At 48.8% G+C, this 16137-nt stretch overlaps 1 protein-coding gene across 5 annotated transcripts in view; it reads left to right on the top strand.

Moving 5' to 3' along the window:
* Nucleotides 1–16137, top strand: part of TCF20 (transcription factor 20) — a 187742-nt gene that overhangs the window by 135914 nt on the left and 35691 nt on the right. For all 5 annotated transcript variants that reach the window (XM_070453450.1, XM_070453451.1, XM_070453452.1 and 2 more), the window contains one exon: nucleotides 4370–10072. In XM_070453450.1, coding sequence (XP_070309551.1) covers nucleotides 4370–10072 — 5703 coding nt within the window. Of the gene's footprint in view, nucleotides 1–4369; nucleotides 10073–16137 lie in introns of those variants that run through there.

The following is a 16137-nucleotide window of genomic DNA, read 5'->3' as shown; positions in this document are numbered from 1 at the left end:
GAGTAGGATGGAGGTGGGTGAGGAGTAAGGTTGGAGAGAAAGCAGAATAATCCACCAGACAAGGGCCATATGTGTTGTTAACATCTTGGGGGTTAAAGCATTTTTTCCAAGGCAAGGAAGGATATGAGCAGAAAATCAAGGGTTAACCCGAAATAAAAGAGGAAGCAGGTACTTGAAAAGATCTCTCAAAGAAACTACCTGAAGAGAGTTTGGAAAACTGTGGAGAAGAGAATGGATTGGGGAGTGGGACAGTGTTGGACACAGGAGGGAAGACAGAGAAGATTAGTGTTGGTTTTCTACCAGACGGCAGGGTTGCTGGCACAGGCATAGGGTAGGGGGCATGGGTGCAGGTGGGAAGCGATGCTTGTCCTGAGGTCTCATGTGGACTCTGGATCATGGCCCCCGAAACAGAAAAGGCGAAGTTCTGGACCTGACCAGTGCACCTCCACATCCCTCCTGAAACCGTTCAGGAGGTTAGGAAAATGGGAGATAACCAGGAAAGGGGAGAATTGGGGAGGGAGGCAGCGTTAGTAAACTTTTCACTGTGTGGCTTGCTTCCTTTTAGAGTATCACATTTTCTTTACTACATCTATACTCATTCAAACGAAGAGATTCAGATGTTTATCACTCACTGTTAATCACGATGCTGTAAAACTGATTACAGACGGCTTTGCTTCTCTTAAATGGTGGGACAGTATTGGATCAATGTATTAGCAGCTTACCTGCCTGCCCACTGCCTGCTAAGTCACAACTTCAGTTGTGTCCGACTCTTTGCAATGCCATAGACTCTATCCCGCCAGGCTCCTCTGTCCATGGGATTCTCCAGGCAAGAGTACTGGGGTGGGTTGCCATTTCCTTCTCCAGGGGATTTTCCCGACCCAGGGGTTGAACCCACATCTCTTGAGTCTCTGCATTGACAGGCAGGTTCTTTACCACTAGTGATTAGTAGCTTATTTATATGCTAATGCTGAAACTAAAATATTCTGGGTGTACATTTTCAATTGCTAGTATACTTGGGAGTGATTTTTCCCCCTCATCTAGTCCAAAAACCACAATTACAATAGTAGGGAGGATGCCATCATTGCACAGGACAGGAGACCTCCAAGTAAAGCCAAGAGCAGACCTCTGAAAGACGCACACCCACACCTATCTCCCTCTCTGGAGATGGGATTCTCCAAGGGGCCTGGCAGCCAGAGGTGGGGAGTGCTGATGCTAAGGGTTCTTTGCTTTCTAGCAGTGCTTATATAGGAAAAATTTGGAGCAAGTGGCAACATTGTTTATATATTCAGTTTTCAGAAGCCTGATTTTATTTGCAGAACGATTAATTAAACTACATATAAGGTATTTATTTATGGAGAGATTATCTCTCAAGGAAGCTTTCCATTAAACTGCCAGATTTCATCTTTTTGTTCTGTTTAAGCCATGCATACTCAGACAGTCGTGTCTCTTTTGTGACCCCATGGACTGTAGCTGGCCAGCTCCTCTGTCCACAGCCTTTCAGCTGCCTTCTATTATGTAGAGAAGGTCTTTGGCTCCGAGAGCCAGGGTAGAAGAAAACCACAAACAGGAAAGATAACCTGTGTGGATAGAAGCCATCCTGACTATCTTAACTCCTACCCAGGTGGCTTATTAGGGGGCTCCTTACGAGAGGGGAACAGAGAAGGGGGAGGCACCCACTTTCCAGGCTGACCTGTGACAAGTGCAGTTGTCACTGACCACGTCTTCCGTCCTCTGGTTTGTAGTGCTGAGAACGTGGCCTGAGGGGCAGACTGCCCGGCCTTGGGAACTCTGGGCTTCAGTTTCCTCTCCTGGAAGATGAGGGTACCGGTTTTGTGAGGGTTCAAGGAGTTGGTGCTTGTAAAGTGCTGGTACAGTGTCAGGCACTGCAGCAAACACTCCAGTAGGAATTACCTGGTGCCCAGCAGCACAGAGAACAGCAGTCTCAGGAGGCTGAGAAGCAGTTTTCTTTAGATGCTGAGATTGTTTGTTCTTGAATGCTTAAGGGTGACTTTGGGTCATGTGATAATATCATCAAACTTAATATCCAAGTAGTAGACTCTTGTCTAGCTGTTTATACTTAAGATATTTCAGGAAGAAGTGGCTCAAGCTTTTCAGAGTTTGACGTTACCTGACTGACCGTCTTCAGCTCTGATCCCTGTTTGCTTTCTGCAGTCTCCTCACAGCCCTCATGTGGCCTTGAGTTGGGGCTTTTCCCTCTGGAACTGGAGAATTTTACAGGCAGTCTTAAGTGTCATCTAGCTTTCAGATCCATCATATTCTGTCTTCCCTTCCTGCCCTCCTCATAATCACTGCGACTCCACTGCCTCGAGTATGGACGTTGTAGCCCAGTTCTCTAAGGCTTACCTCCTGTCCGTATACTGGTTTACAGAATGCCCGCCATGTGCTCCTTACTGTTTTCATGACAGAAGGATTACAGCGAGGCACCAACTCTCTGCCCTTGGAAGTTTGCCTTCTGTTGGGCTGGGGGTGCTGTGTGTATCTGTGCTTGTTGGGAATAAATACTGGGGAGGAGCCATAGCAGGGGGATCAGGAAGGCCCAGGTGGGCATGTTAAGGTAGCTGTTTTTAGTAGCCTGGCCAGGGGAAGGCCAGACTGGTTAGGAAACATTTGTCCCGAGACTGGGGAGGAAGTAAACAGGCCAGCCGGCGCCTGGAGGAAGAGCTAATAAGTTTCCGTGTGGAAAGGCCGGTAGCCCGTCCCAGAAGCAAGGAGACGACAACAGAACTAGAGCAGAGAGAGGAGAGGAGGAGGTCAGAGAGGTTACGCGGTGGCGGTGGCCCTGCTAGGCCTGCTTCACTTGGGCTGAGATGGGGAACTACTGCAGGGCTTGGACATGAGGGATCTACTTAACCTTTAAAAAGGACCACGGCCTTTCCTGCTGCAACTCCTTTTTCAGTTCCCCTGAGGGAATTTAAGAGGTGGGAAAACTTAGTAGGAAAACTTTGTCTTAACCTACCCATGTGTGTTTTGTAATTTCTGTTTTGAATAATTGATTTTAAAATCCATTGGAGCAGTTTGGCCTTTCTTCTTCATCTCTGACTCTGAGAAGGAAACAGGCCCAGGCGAAAGGCAAAATAAAATCAACTCTTGATTAATTGTGTAAGAGGAATATTACATTACATGAGAATTACGTTGAGTAAGGTAATGCAGTGTTGACCGAATCAGATGACTTTGTAAAGAGCCTAGATCCTAAGCTCGGTGAATTCTAATTTTCCTCTGTCTTTCGCTGTCCTCCTGTGTGACTGATTCCCTCTTTCATAGAAATGGACACTATTACCTTTGTGAATACTACACTGGCAAGTCAGAAACTACATGGAGGGGCAGAGATGCTAAATCTTCTTGCACACCTCTGGAAAAAATCTGGAAGAATAATCACTGCTACTTTGGTTTATGCTGCCTAGTCCATTTGCATGGGAACTGAGAATGGGGGCGTGATGGCGGTGGGGGGGTCTTGGACATACTTAACGTGTCAAGAAGAGGTTAACCCCCTAAAATTTTATGTCTGGCTGAAGCAGTAAGGCACCCATGCAGTGATAAAGAGTTGAGTGTCCTGGGGTCACCCAGCATCACAGGTTGTTGGTAGTTATAGTAAACCTGCAAGAACATGCATTAGGATATACGGAGCTGACTTCTGTTTTAAGTCAGGGAGGGAATAGGCCAGGGGAGTGACTGCCTCATCATTATGTGAGGCTCTCACATGATGTTCCGTGATCAGTCTAATAATATATGGAACAAACTAAATGAATGTGTTTTATTCTCACCCCTCCCCCACCACAACTGGAAGACTTATTTTAAAATAGCTGGATATTTTATTGACAATAATAATATAGCCCCATATTTTAACCCAGTTGAATGGGGGGGCAGGGCTTCTTTGTTTAAGAGAGGTCTTTAGTGAAGTGTACTGTAGTTTGTATTTACCCAGAGTGTTTTCTTTTCCTACTACCATAGAGTTTGGCCTCACACTTATGGCCATTTCTCTGTGTATTTGCATCTTTAGAAACAGACAGGATAAGAAATAGGAAAGTGAAAGTCACTCAGCTGTGTCCGACTCTTTGCAACCCCATGAACTATACGGTCCATGGAATTCTCCAGGCCAGAGTACTGGAGTGGATAGCCTTTCCCTTCTCCAGGGGATCTTCCTAACCCAGGGATTGAACCCAGGTCTCCTGCATTGCAGACAGATTCTTTACCAGCTGAGCCATCAGGGAAGCCCAGATAAGAAATAAAGGAGATGTAATTAACTTTCCTGAGCATCTGAATTTCCGTGTCCCCTCCGTCTCTACACTTGGCTTTGTTTGTCCTGGGGAGATGTGTGTCTCATGCTTCTCTTTTCTCCTTCTGTTTCCAGGAGGGCTGCTGGCCTGCTGCTGCGCTGCTGAGCAGTATGCAGTCCTTCCGGGAGCAAAGCAGTTACCACGGGAACCAGCAGAGCTACCCCCAGGAGGTGCACGGCTCATCCCGGATAGAGGAGTTCAGCCCTCGCCAGGCCCAGATGTTCCAGAATTTTGGGGGTGCTGGTGGAGGCAGTGGCGGCAGCGGCGGCAGCAGCGGCAGTGGGCGACGAGCAACAGCAGCGGCGGCGGCCGCGATGGCCAGTGAGACCTCCAGCCATCAGGGCTACCAGGGCTTCAGGAAGGAGTCTGGAGACTTCTACTACATGGCAGGCAACAAGGACCCCGTGGCCACAGGAACCCCACAGCCTCCTCCGCGAAGGCCTTCCGGGCCGGTGCAGAGCTACGGACCTCCCCAGGGGAGCAGCTTTGGCAATCAGTACGGCAGTGAGGGTCACGTGGGCCAGTTTCAAGCACAGCACTCTGCCCTGGGCGGTGTGTCTCATTACTCGCAGGATTACGCGGGGCCGTTCTCTCCAGGGAGCGCTCAGTACCAGCAGCAGCCTTCCAGCCAGCAGCAGCAGCAGCAGCAGCAGCAGCAAGTACAGCAGCTGCGACAGCAGCTCTACCAGTCCCATCAGCCCCTGCCGCAGGCCGCCAGCCAGCCGGCGTCCGGCGCCTCCCACCTGCAGCCCATGCAGCGGCCCTCAACTCTGCCGGCCTCCGCCGCCGGCTACCAGCTGAGGGTGGGGCAATTCGGCCAGCACTACCAGTCTTCTGCCACCACCGCCTCCTCCTCCTTCCCGTCACCGCAGCGTTTCGGCCAGTCTGGGCAGAGCTATGACGGCAGTTACAGCGTGAACGCCGGATCGCAGTACGAAGGGCATAACGTGGGCTCCAGTGCACAGGCTTACGGAACACAATCCAATTACAGCTATCAGCCTCAGTCTATGAAGAATTTCGAACAAGCCAAGATTCCACCAGGGACCCAGCAGGGGCAGCAGCAGCAGCCGCAGCAGCAGCAGCAGCAGCAGCACCCCCCTCAGCACGTGATGCAGTATTCCAACGCCGCCACCAAGCTGCCCCTGCAAAGCCAGGTCGGGCAGTACAGCCAGCCCGAGGTTCCCGTGAGGTCCCCCATGCAGTTTCACCAGAACTTCAGCCCCATTTCTAACCCTTCCCCAGCTGCCTCCGTGGTTCAGTCTCCAAGCTGTAGCTCTACCCCATCTCCTCTCACACAGAGCGGGGAGAACCTCCAGTGTGGGCAAGGCAATGTGCCAATGGGCTCCAGAAACAGAATCCTGCAGTTAATGCCTCAGCTCAGCCCAACCCCGTCGATGATGCCCAGTCCCAACTCTCACGCTGCGGGCTTCAAAGGGTTCGGGCTGGAAGGGGTGCCTGAAAAGCGGCTGACCGATCCCGGCTTGAGTAGTTTGAGTGCCCTGAGTACGCAGGTGGCCAACCTTCCTAATACGGTTCAGCACATGCTACTTTCTGATGCCCTGACCCCTCAGAAGAAAACCTCCAAGAGGCCCTCCTCTTCATCTAAGAAAACAGACAGCTGCCCAAACTCAGAAGGCTCCTCACAGGCTGAAGAACAACTGAAGTCCCCGTTGGCAGAGTCGCTGGATGGAGGCTGCTCCAGCAGTTCTGAGGATCAAGGCGAGAGGGTGAGGCAGCTGAGCGGCCAGAGCACAAGCTCGGACACCACCTACAAGGGCGGGGCCTCGGAGAAGGCAGGCTCCTCACCAGCACAGGGCGCTCAGAACGAAGCCCCCCGACTCAGCGCCAGTCCCGCAGCCCGAGAAGAGACTGCCTCACCGGGTGCCAAGGACACGCCACTGTCATCTGAGGGCAACCCGAAAGTCAATGAGAAGACAGTCGGGGTGATCGTCTCCCGGGAAGCCATGACAGGCCGGGTGGAGAAGCCTGGTGGGCAGGACAAAGGCTCCCAGGAGGAGGACCCTGCATCCACGCAGAGGCCGCCCAGCACCGGGGGGGCGAAGGAGACCAGCCACGCGCCCCTTCCCCAGCCAGAACCTCCGGGGGGAGGTAGTAAAGGAGGCAAGAGCGGAGATAGTAACTCCAACCACAACGGGGAAGGGAACGGACAGAGCGGGCACCCCGCCGGGGGCTCTGGTTTCACAGGCAGGACTGAGCCCAGCAAGTCTCCTGGAAGCCTGCGCTATAGTTACAAAGACAGTTTTGGGTCAGCCGTGCCGAGAAACATCAGCGGCTTTGCTCAGTATCCTGCAGGACAAGATAAGGGGGACTTCACCAGCCACGGGGAGCGAAAGGGCAGAAATGAGAAGTTCCCCAGCCTCCTGCAGGAGGTGCTTCAGGGTTACCACCACCACCCTGACAGGAGGTACTCCCGGAGTTCTCAGGAGCACCAGGCCATGGCTGGCAGCCTCGAAGGAGCCACAAGGCCTAATGTCTTAGTGAGTCAGACCAATGAGTTAGCTAGCAGGGGCCTTTTGAACAAAAGCATTGGGTCCCTGTTAGAAAACCCCCACTGGGGGCCCTGGGAAAGGAAGTCAAGTGGCACGGCTCCTGAGATGAAACAGATCAATTTGGCCGACTACCCAATTCCCAGAAAGTTTGAAATAGAGCCTCCATCATCAGCCCATGAGCCCGGGGGTTCCCTCTCTGAGAGAAGATCAGTCATCTGTGACATTTCTCCACTAAGACAGATTGTCAGAGACCCGGGGGCTCACTCGCTGGGACACATGGGCGCCGACACCAGACTCGGGAGGAATGAGCGTCTCAATCCCGGTTTAAGTCAGTCGGTCATTCTTCCAGGTGGGCTGGTGTCCATGGAAACAAAGCTGAAATCCCAGAGTGGGCAGATAAAAGAGGAAGACTTTGAACAGTCCAAGTCCCAAGCTAGTTTCAACAACAAGAAATCAGGAGAGCACTGCCACCCTGCTAGCATCAAGCACGAGTCCTACCGAGGCAACGCCAGCCCCGGAGCGGCGGCCCACGATTCCATCTCAGACTACGGCCCGCAGGACAGCAGACCCGCGTCGATGCGGCGAGTCCCTGGCAGAGTTGGCGGTCGGGAGGGCATGAGGGGTCGGTCCCCGTCTCAGTATCATGACTTTTCGGAGAAGCTGAAGATGTCCCCTGGGAGGAGCAGAGGCCCCGGGGGAGACCCTCATCACATGAGCCCACACATGACCTTCTCCGAGAGGGCCAACAGGAGTTCTTTGCACGCTCCCTTTTCTCCCAATTCGGAAAGCCTGGCCTCTGCTTATCACACAAACACGCGTGCTCATGCTTATGGGGACCCCAGTGCAGGTTTGAATTCCCAGCTCCATTACAAGAGACAGATGTACCAACAGCAGCAAGAGGAATACAAGGACTGGGGCGGCAGTTCTGCTCAGGGAGTGATTGCTGCCGCCCAGCACAGGCAGGAGGGACCCCGCAAGAGCCCACGGCAGCAGCAGTTTCTTGACCGAGTCCGGAGCCCCCTGAAGAATGACAAAGATGGCATGATGTATGGCCCACCGATGGGGACGTACCATGATCCCAGCGGTCAGGACGGCGGGCGCTGCCTCATGTCTGGTGATGGTCTTTCTAACAAAGGCATTGAACTGAAGCACGGCTCCCAGAAGTTACAGCAAGAATCTTGTTGGGATCTCTCTCGGCAGACTTCTCCAGCCAAAAGCAGCGGCCCTCCAGGAATGTCCAATCAGAAACGGTACGGACCACCCCACGAGACGGACGGACACGGGCTCTCGGAGTCTACGCAGTCATCCAAACCGAGTAGCGTGATGCTGAGACTTCCAGGCCAAGAGGATCATTCTTCTCAAAACCCCTTAATCATGAGGAGGCGCGTCCGTTCTTTTATCTCTCCCATTCCCAGTAAGAGACAGTCACAGGATGTGAAGAACAGCAACACTGAAGATAAAGGGCGCCTCCTTCACCCATCAAAAGAAGGCACTGATAAAGCCTACAATTCCTATGCCCATCTTTCTCACAGTCAGGAGATCAAGTCCATCCCTAAGAGGGAGTCCTCCAAGGACCTTCCAAGTCCAGATAGTAGAAACTGCCCAGCAGTTACCCTTACAGGGCCTGCTAAGACCAAAATCCTGCCCCCAAGGAAAGGCCGGGGGTTGAAACTGGAAGCTATCGTCCAGAAGATCACATCCCCAAACATTAGGAGGAGTGCGTCCTCGAACAGCGCGGAGACTGGGGGAGACACGGTTACTCTTGACGACATCCTGTCTTTGAAAAGCGGCCCTCCAGAAGGTGGGACTGGTGCTGTTCCGGACGCTGAGCTGGAGAAGAGAAAAGGTGAGGTGATAGCTGAGCTGACCTGTCCCACAAACCAGGAGCTGAGCGGAGAGAAGCCTCTGGCCCGGTCTTCGGAGGAGTGGCGTGGTGGTGGGGATGACAAGGTGAAGACGGAGACGCACCCCGACACGGTCGCCGCTGGGAAGGAGCCCCCTGGTGCCATGGCATCTGCAACCTCACAGAAGCCGGGGGGTAACCAGGGGAGACCAGACGGGTCCCTTGGCGGGACAGCACCTTTGATCTTTCCTGACTCAAAGAATGTACCTCCAGTGGGCACGTTGGCTCCGGAGGCAAACCCCAAGGCTGAAGAGAAAGAGAGCGATGCCGTGACGATTTCCCCCAAACAGGAAGGCTTCCCCCCAAAGGGTTACTTCCCCTCAGGAAAGAAGAAAGGGAGACCCATTGGTAGCGTGAATAAGCAGAAGAAACAGCAGCAGCCCCCGCCGCCACCCCCTCAGCCCCCTCAGATACCAGAAGGTTCTGCCGATGGAGAGCCAAAGCCAAAAAAGCAGAGGCAGCGGAGGGAGCGAAGGAAGCCTGGGGCGCAGCCCAGGAAGCGGAAAACCAAACAGGCCGTTCCCATCGTAGAACCCCAAGAACCGGAGATCAAGCTGAAGTACGCCACCCAGCCCCTGGATAAAACCGATGCCAAGAACAAGTCTTTTTTCCCTTATATCCACGTAGTAAATAAGTGTGAACTTGGAGCCGTGTGTACAATCATCAACGCAGAGGAGGAGGAGCAGACCAAATTGGTGAGGGGGCGGAAGGGCCAGCGGTCCCTGACGCCTCCGCCCAGCAGCACCGAGAGCAAGGTTCTCCCGGCCTCGTCCTTCGTGCTGCAGGGCCCCGTGGTGACAGAGTCTTCTGTGATGGGGCACCTGGTTTGCTGTCTGTGCGGCAAGTGGGCCAGTTACCGGAACATGGGCGACCTCTTTGGACCCTTTTACCCCCAAGATTATGCAGCCACTCTCCCCAAGAATCCACCTCCCAAGAGGGCCGCGGAAACGCAGAGCAAGGTGAAGGTCCGGCACAAAAGCGCTTCCAACGGCTCCAAGACGGACACTGAGGAGGAGGAGGAGCAGCAGCAGAAGGAGCAGAGGAGCCTGGCCGCGCACCCCAGGTTTAAGCGGCGACACCGCTCGGAAGACTGTGCCGGAGGGCCCCGGTCCCTGTCCCGGGGGCTCCCTTGTAAAAAAGCCACCACCGAGGGCAGCAGCGAAAAGACCGTCTCGGACTCAAAGCCCTCCGTGCCCGCCACTTCAGAAGGTGGCCCCGAGTTGGAGTTACAAATCCCTGAACTACCTCTCGACAGCAATGAATTTTGGGTCCACGAGGGCTGTATTCTCTGGGCCAATGGAATCTACCTGGTCTGCGGCCGGCTCTATGGCCTGCAGGAAGCGCTGGAAATAGCCAGAGAGATGGTGAGTACCAGAAATCCCCTTCGCCACGGCTTTCGGTTACTTCCTTTGGGTTCTTTTTCTTCACCTTCATTTGTTTCAGCCATACTTTTTATTCTTACAAATCGCAGGGTAATTCCTTGGGGTAAAGCCTCAAGACTAATGGACAGCACAGGGAATATAGCTCTTGCTTTGTAATAACTCTGAATGGAGTATAACCTTTAAAAATTGTGAATCACTGTGTTGTATACCTGTGACTTAATACAGTACATCAATAATAATAAAGCCCTTAGGCCTAAATGAGGGACATAAAATGAAGTAATTTAGAGATTTGTTTAGCTTTTACTTTTATCAGTAATTTGTGTTCACAGGTTACAGGGTCATATTAGTCTCCTCCGACTCATTAAAACAAACATCAGTGTTTCATCCCTTCTCAAACCTGTCCTCTGCCAGTTTCCTCTGTTTCTGAACAAAATAAGCTTTTACTGCTGTTTGGGTTATCTATGGGTCTTTTTTTTTTTTTTTTTTTTTTTTTCCATTTTTCAACATCTGTCTCTGTAATACTGATGAAATTAGTACTGTGGTTATAACTTCTTTCTTTTAAAACTTTTTACTTCACTAGAATTACTAATTCATGTTTTTATTTGCTTTTTATTTTCTTGGACCACACATTTCCGACTCACACTTTCCCAGGGTGTTTTGTTCTTCAGGTCTGTTTTGTGTCTGTTTTTCTGGGGCATTCTTCATCGTCGTCGTCATCTGCTTCTTCCCTCTGTTGAATGCTGTTTTCTTACCCATGTCTTCCCCTTACTTGGTCTGGGCCGTCATTTAATGGTGTGCATCATCCTTTAGCATTTTCATGAGAAAAGGGATGCCCAGGAGGCAGTATGTTGAGATCGTGTGAATCGGGATGTCTTTTGTCCATCTTCTTGTTTAACAGAAGGTTGCTTGGGTATAGAATCTAGTTGTCTCTCACTGTCTTGGAGTCGTGGTTCCTGACCTGTTCTCTGGTTCCTAGAGGAGGAGGTGTTAGAGTTGACTGGAACTGCTCTGATTTTCAGCTTTAATTTTGCATTGAGTCTTTCTCCTCTGAAAGTCTGAGGATCTTCTCATTTCCCTAGAGTTCTGAAATCTCAAACCATAGGCCTTTGTTGGCCTTTCCATGTACTGGGTGGCTGCTGTGAGATCTTGCCATCTGTAACTCACAGCTATTCGATCAGGAAGATTGTCAGGTATTATTTCTTGGATAATTTCCTGTTTTCTCTGTTCTCCCCTTTTGCTTGAATTCTTATTTATTAGGAATCGTATCTCCTGGCTTCACCTTCTGGCTTTGTCGTTTCTTTCCTGTTCTGTGTTCTAGCTCCTTTTGTTCTGATTTCTCCATGCTTTCTTCAGCTTCATCTGATCAACATTTTATTTATTTATCCTCATTTCTGATATTTTCAATAACTTTTTTCTTCTCTGACTGTTTCTCTGAGGGAACAGTTACCTGGTTAAATGGGGGTAAGTAAGGGACCTAGCTCCTCATAAAAACTTGGAGCGAATATTCTGGTTTCCAGCCTTATCTTACACCCCCACTTTCCGAGTGTTGCAATTCCCAGACTCCAGGCCACGAGGTGACTGGCTTTCAGTGACTGCTCTCCTGCACGCGTTTTCTGCTTGCTTTCCATCAGCTGAAGCACTTGCTCCGCCTGTTCTGTTCCTGGTTTTTAGAATTTGGGCATCTCCTGTGCGTTGTTTGTTTCCCTGCCCTTTCTTCATGTCCTCATTAATTTGTCTATTCCTTTGATAAGTTTGTTCCTTTTTTTTTTTAATAGAAACAGATGAGTGCATGTTTGTTTAGTCTGTGATATATAGTCAGATGAGAGATTTTTGTGTTGATTTACATTTAAAACATACTTGACACATGTACTGATGACTTCCAGTCATACTTAATAAGTGTTTTATCAGCCAGGATCATAGTATTCTTAGACACTTTATACTGTCCTCTCCCTTCCCACTACGTCTTCCCCACAAAGCTGTTTTATCACTGCATTATCCCCAGAATTTATCTGTCTGAGAAAAAGAAAGTACTCGTATAGTCAAGGATGTAATTAGTGTGAAATCTACATATATATTAATTGAGAACATTCTGACTCTGCCTCACAAGGAGCTCGCCTTTCCCTCTTAGACCTTTTCCCTATCCCCTTACTTCCTCACAGGATTTTTTCCTCCCCCTTTCCCCTCTCTACCATCAGTGTCACTCCCAGACCCCAAGTTTGAAGTAGATTTGCTTCTTAGACACGCAGCATTTTTTTTTTTTTTCTGGTCGCACTGCTTGGCTTACAGGATCTCAGTTCACTGACCAGGGGTTGAACCTGGGTCATGGCAGTGAAAGCCAAGAATCCTACCCACTAGGACACCAGGGAACTCCCCCACAGTGGCATTTGTGAAAGTCCTGAAGGGACATAAAATTTAAGACCCTAAAGTGTTGGGTTGCCAGAAAGTTCTTGTGGGTTTTCTTGTAACAAACTTTTTGGCCAAGTCAGTACAAAATTCTTCAGTTGCTTCTGAGAGCTCAGTGATCTATTCATCATCATCTTGCCCAGTTGATGGCCTGCTTTCTTCTGAAGGTTACAGAAGTTGGTGGGCTGGTTTGTTAGTTTTTGGTGTGTGTTCCTGTCCCGTTGATGGTCTGCTTGCCAGCTTTCCTCTGAAGGTTACAGTATTTGGTGGCGTGGTTTGTTGTTAGTTTTTGGTATGTGTCTCTTTCCAATTGATAGCCTGAATCCTAAATCAGCAGGCTAAATCCTTCTCAGCAGATCACTAGATCCTCTGTCTCAATTCAAGCCTAGTTGATAGACGGTAGCATATACCCTATAGTGATGCGACCACCCTGAATCACAACCCCCTCCATCTTCAGGAGTCAGGAATTCCTAGTCAGGAGTCTTGTCTTCCAAAAGTAACAGTTTAGTCTTCTCCTTGTCAGCTTCGATCCCAAAATAAAATCCGGAACATTATAGTTGAAAAAAATACACTGAATGTAAGAAAGCAGTCTCTTTCTTTAACCCATCCCTCATATGGTTTAAATAACATGAAGCACATTGGATAGAGAACATTGAAAGTAGTTTTTGAATTTTAAAATATTAATTGCAGCCTTAATTGTCTCAGTTGGAATGTTTCACTTAAAGGTAAAAGGCATGAAAACAGGTATTTTTGGTCCCTACATTTGTCTTTACAGTAGAGACCCGAACTTAGACCTTGAGGTTCCATGGTGGCGCCATCAGGACTGCAGGTTCCACTGTCTCCTTTAGTAACAGGTTTCATAACAGCTGACCTACTTTTGTTTTTTAAAATTGAGATGTAACTGGCATAGAGTGTTATATTACTTTCATAACCAATCTCTGAAATAAATCTCATACTGCCGCTTTATCTTCCTGTATTGTACTCACTCACTCTACCAGTGCCCTTTAAGAATATTACATTTCTCTTCCCTTGATCCCATTCTATATTTTACATCCCTCTTTTAGAACAGAATGCTGGCTTGGTATATTGAATTTAGTTTTTCAATACACTGCACATCTGTTTTACTCTCACAAGCCTCCCAATGAGATAGGAAGAGAGAAGACACCAGTCCATTACCCTCAGAATACAGGATGGCTTGGCTTTAGTGGCAGATGCTTAGGAAGTCTTGCCCCCGGTGATGTGTTGGTTTTTAAAATGTTTTTAAAAGTTATGCTTCTTGGATCTTGGAACTGATGTTCCACTATGACTGCGAGATCCTTTTCAGTTTTATTTGTCTAGCTTTTATTCTCCGTAATGTACTTGAGAACAAATTAAAATGACACTAACTTGACTTCTTTTATTTAATTTGATAGATGCTGTTTCAGTTTGCCAAGGTCACTTTGAGTCTAGTTTTATCTCCGGTTTTAGCAGATGCCTTCAGCTTTGGTCTGCTCAGTAAGTGTGTTCTCAGTCTTATCATGCTGAGATAAGGCCACGTATATTTGATTAAAGATCCATTTTGGCCTGGGTATGTATCAGGTGTTTTGACAAGTGTGATATTTTAGCAAAATAATACAAAGTCTTCAAAACATACTATTTCCTCTCCCTGTAAGCCTAAGTTACACTAACCTGAAAACAGCTGAAAGCTAGAACACTCCTGTACAAATGGTTTTCACTCTCTTTATGTTTCTGAATGTCTGTAAGTTTAAATAATGGGCAATAATAATTTGCCCTCTTATATCTAACAGGCTAGCATCCACCTTAGTTTACTTTAAACTGACAAAAAAAAAATTTGCCAAGTGTAAAAGTACTAATGCGTTGATTATCTTGAACGTGTGATTGCGTGTTAAAATGTCAAAAATGGGTTGGTTAGTTTCCCCTGTTATCTGTAAAATACATATTCTCCCTGAACCCCATCTGTGTGCTCCTTAAGCTAGCAGCCTTGCAAGGGTGCAGCCGTCAGCCCAGGTCCTCCTGAACCTTCTTTTGACTCCTGGTCTCTGCCCTCCAGTCCCCGCCTTCCCCTAGTGACTCTGCCTGCTGTTGCCCCTGCTCTGCCCCCTGCATTCTCCCCCTCCTCCCTCATTCCTGCATTATTCTCTGTCCTCCTCCTCCTCTTCTGTCTTCCTCACACTCCCTCCCTCCCCAGCCCCCAGACCCCACAGCTGGCACAGCCTGTCCGCAGTAACATTAAGGCACCAAGGTTTGTTCATCTCTCTGTTGCCATGTTATCATGCAGCAGAAAGTTGTGTAATTATCTTACTTCCTATTTTTCTTAACATTTTATCCGTGTGATAGATACCTTTTTCTATTCCTACATGATGGCCTTGAGACCAAACCTCCAGAGAAAGGGTTAATTATCTTTTAGAATTTGGCTTTTCTGAATTCTAGGGAATCTCCTGTGAAACTCGGAAGTTTTTATTAATCTTATTGTTTATATTACCTTACACATTGGAAGAGTTTTCCTACGGTCTGTTTCTTTGTTTCTTTTAGGGGTGGAGGGATGATGAGAGAAGCTTTACCCCTGACTTTTAAATAAAACTTATAAGGCTCAAACTATTCTTTGAGCATGCTGAAGGACCATAAATAAGAATATTGACAGGTCACTGTATATTAGGCCGAATAATTCATCCCTGAGAGGTTAAACTAGGTATTGCTAATGTTATGGGATCAAATAGCACATAAAAGTTAAGTGTTCGTTTCAGTTCATGTATCCGAGTCCTTGTTAGAAAGCCAGGAGTCTGACATTGGGGTGAGGTGGGGACCTCTGTCCCTCACAGGTGTGTGGAGCGGGCTAGGTCAGACCTGGAGTCACGTTGCTTCTGGGGAATTTCCTAGCTGGTCACTTGCTCAAGCCACTGACCTCTGTACTTCACTTTCCTCATCTGTGAAATATGGAAGCAGATGGCACCTGCCGTAAATCAGTTTGTGCTGAGTGTGAAACAAGGTGCTCTTTGGAAAGGGCCTAGAGAGGGGCTCGGCATGTGCTGTGGGCTGGCATCTGCCCTCGAGTGGCATCTTCACGTGCTGTTTTGGCAAAGATGCATTCCCGTTGTAAACGCACTCAGTAAGTGGTGGTTTGTATCATTTCATCCTAGCACAATTAGTGGTTTGCCCCAGGATTGTCCAGAACATATCCTCCTGGATAGCAAAGTTGCCCTGCACATAAAACAAACAGTTTCTCCTCGTTTTTATTACTCTTGTGGGAGGCTCTAGTTTGAGGGGAGCAGGGATTCTGGTATGTAAGGCGCAGTATTAATTACTGTCTCATGAAATAGCTCTAGCCCACATGAGCACCCTCAGGTGTTAGACTCCTCAGAGGAGAGGAGCAGAAGGCAGAGGGTGGAATCTGCCTGCACACTAAGTCAAAGCATTGCTATTCTTGTGAGGTGGTAAATTTTAATAGTGATCACCTAAGACCACAGTAAAGAGTCTACCTAGTAATAAAGTTCTTTAAATAAGCATTTTTGACCGGTCAGCCCTATAAACGGAGATGCAAAATAAGAATTCATGGAATGATTCCGGACAGCCACACTCCGTCTCCCACCAAAAATAGTTAGTATGTGTCATATATATGGATGGTGGAGGGCTCTGTCATAGCCTTT

Source organism: Odocoileus virginianus, chromosome 23 (assembly GCF_023699985.2).
Source record: "Odocoileus virginianus isolate 20LAN1187 ecotype Illinois chromosome 23, Ovbor_1.2, whole genome shotgun sequence".
NCBI classification, from domain to species: Eukaryota; Metazoa; Chordata; class Mammalia; order Artiodactyla; family Cervidae; genus Odocoileus; species Odocoileus virginianus.
The sequence above is the reverse complement of the archived record's forward strand: the minus strand, read 5'-3'. Positions and strand labels throughout refer to the sequence as shown.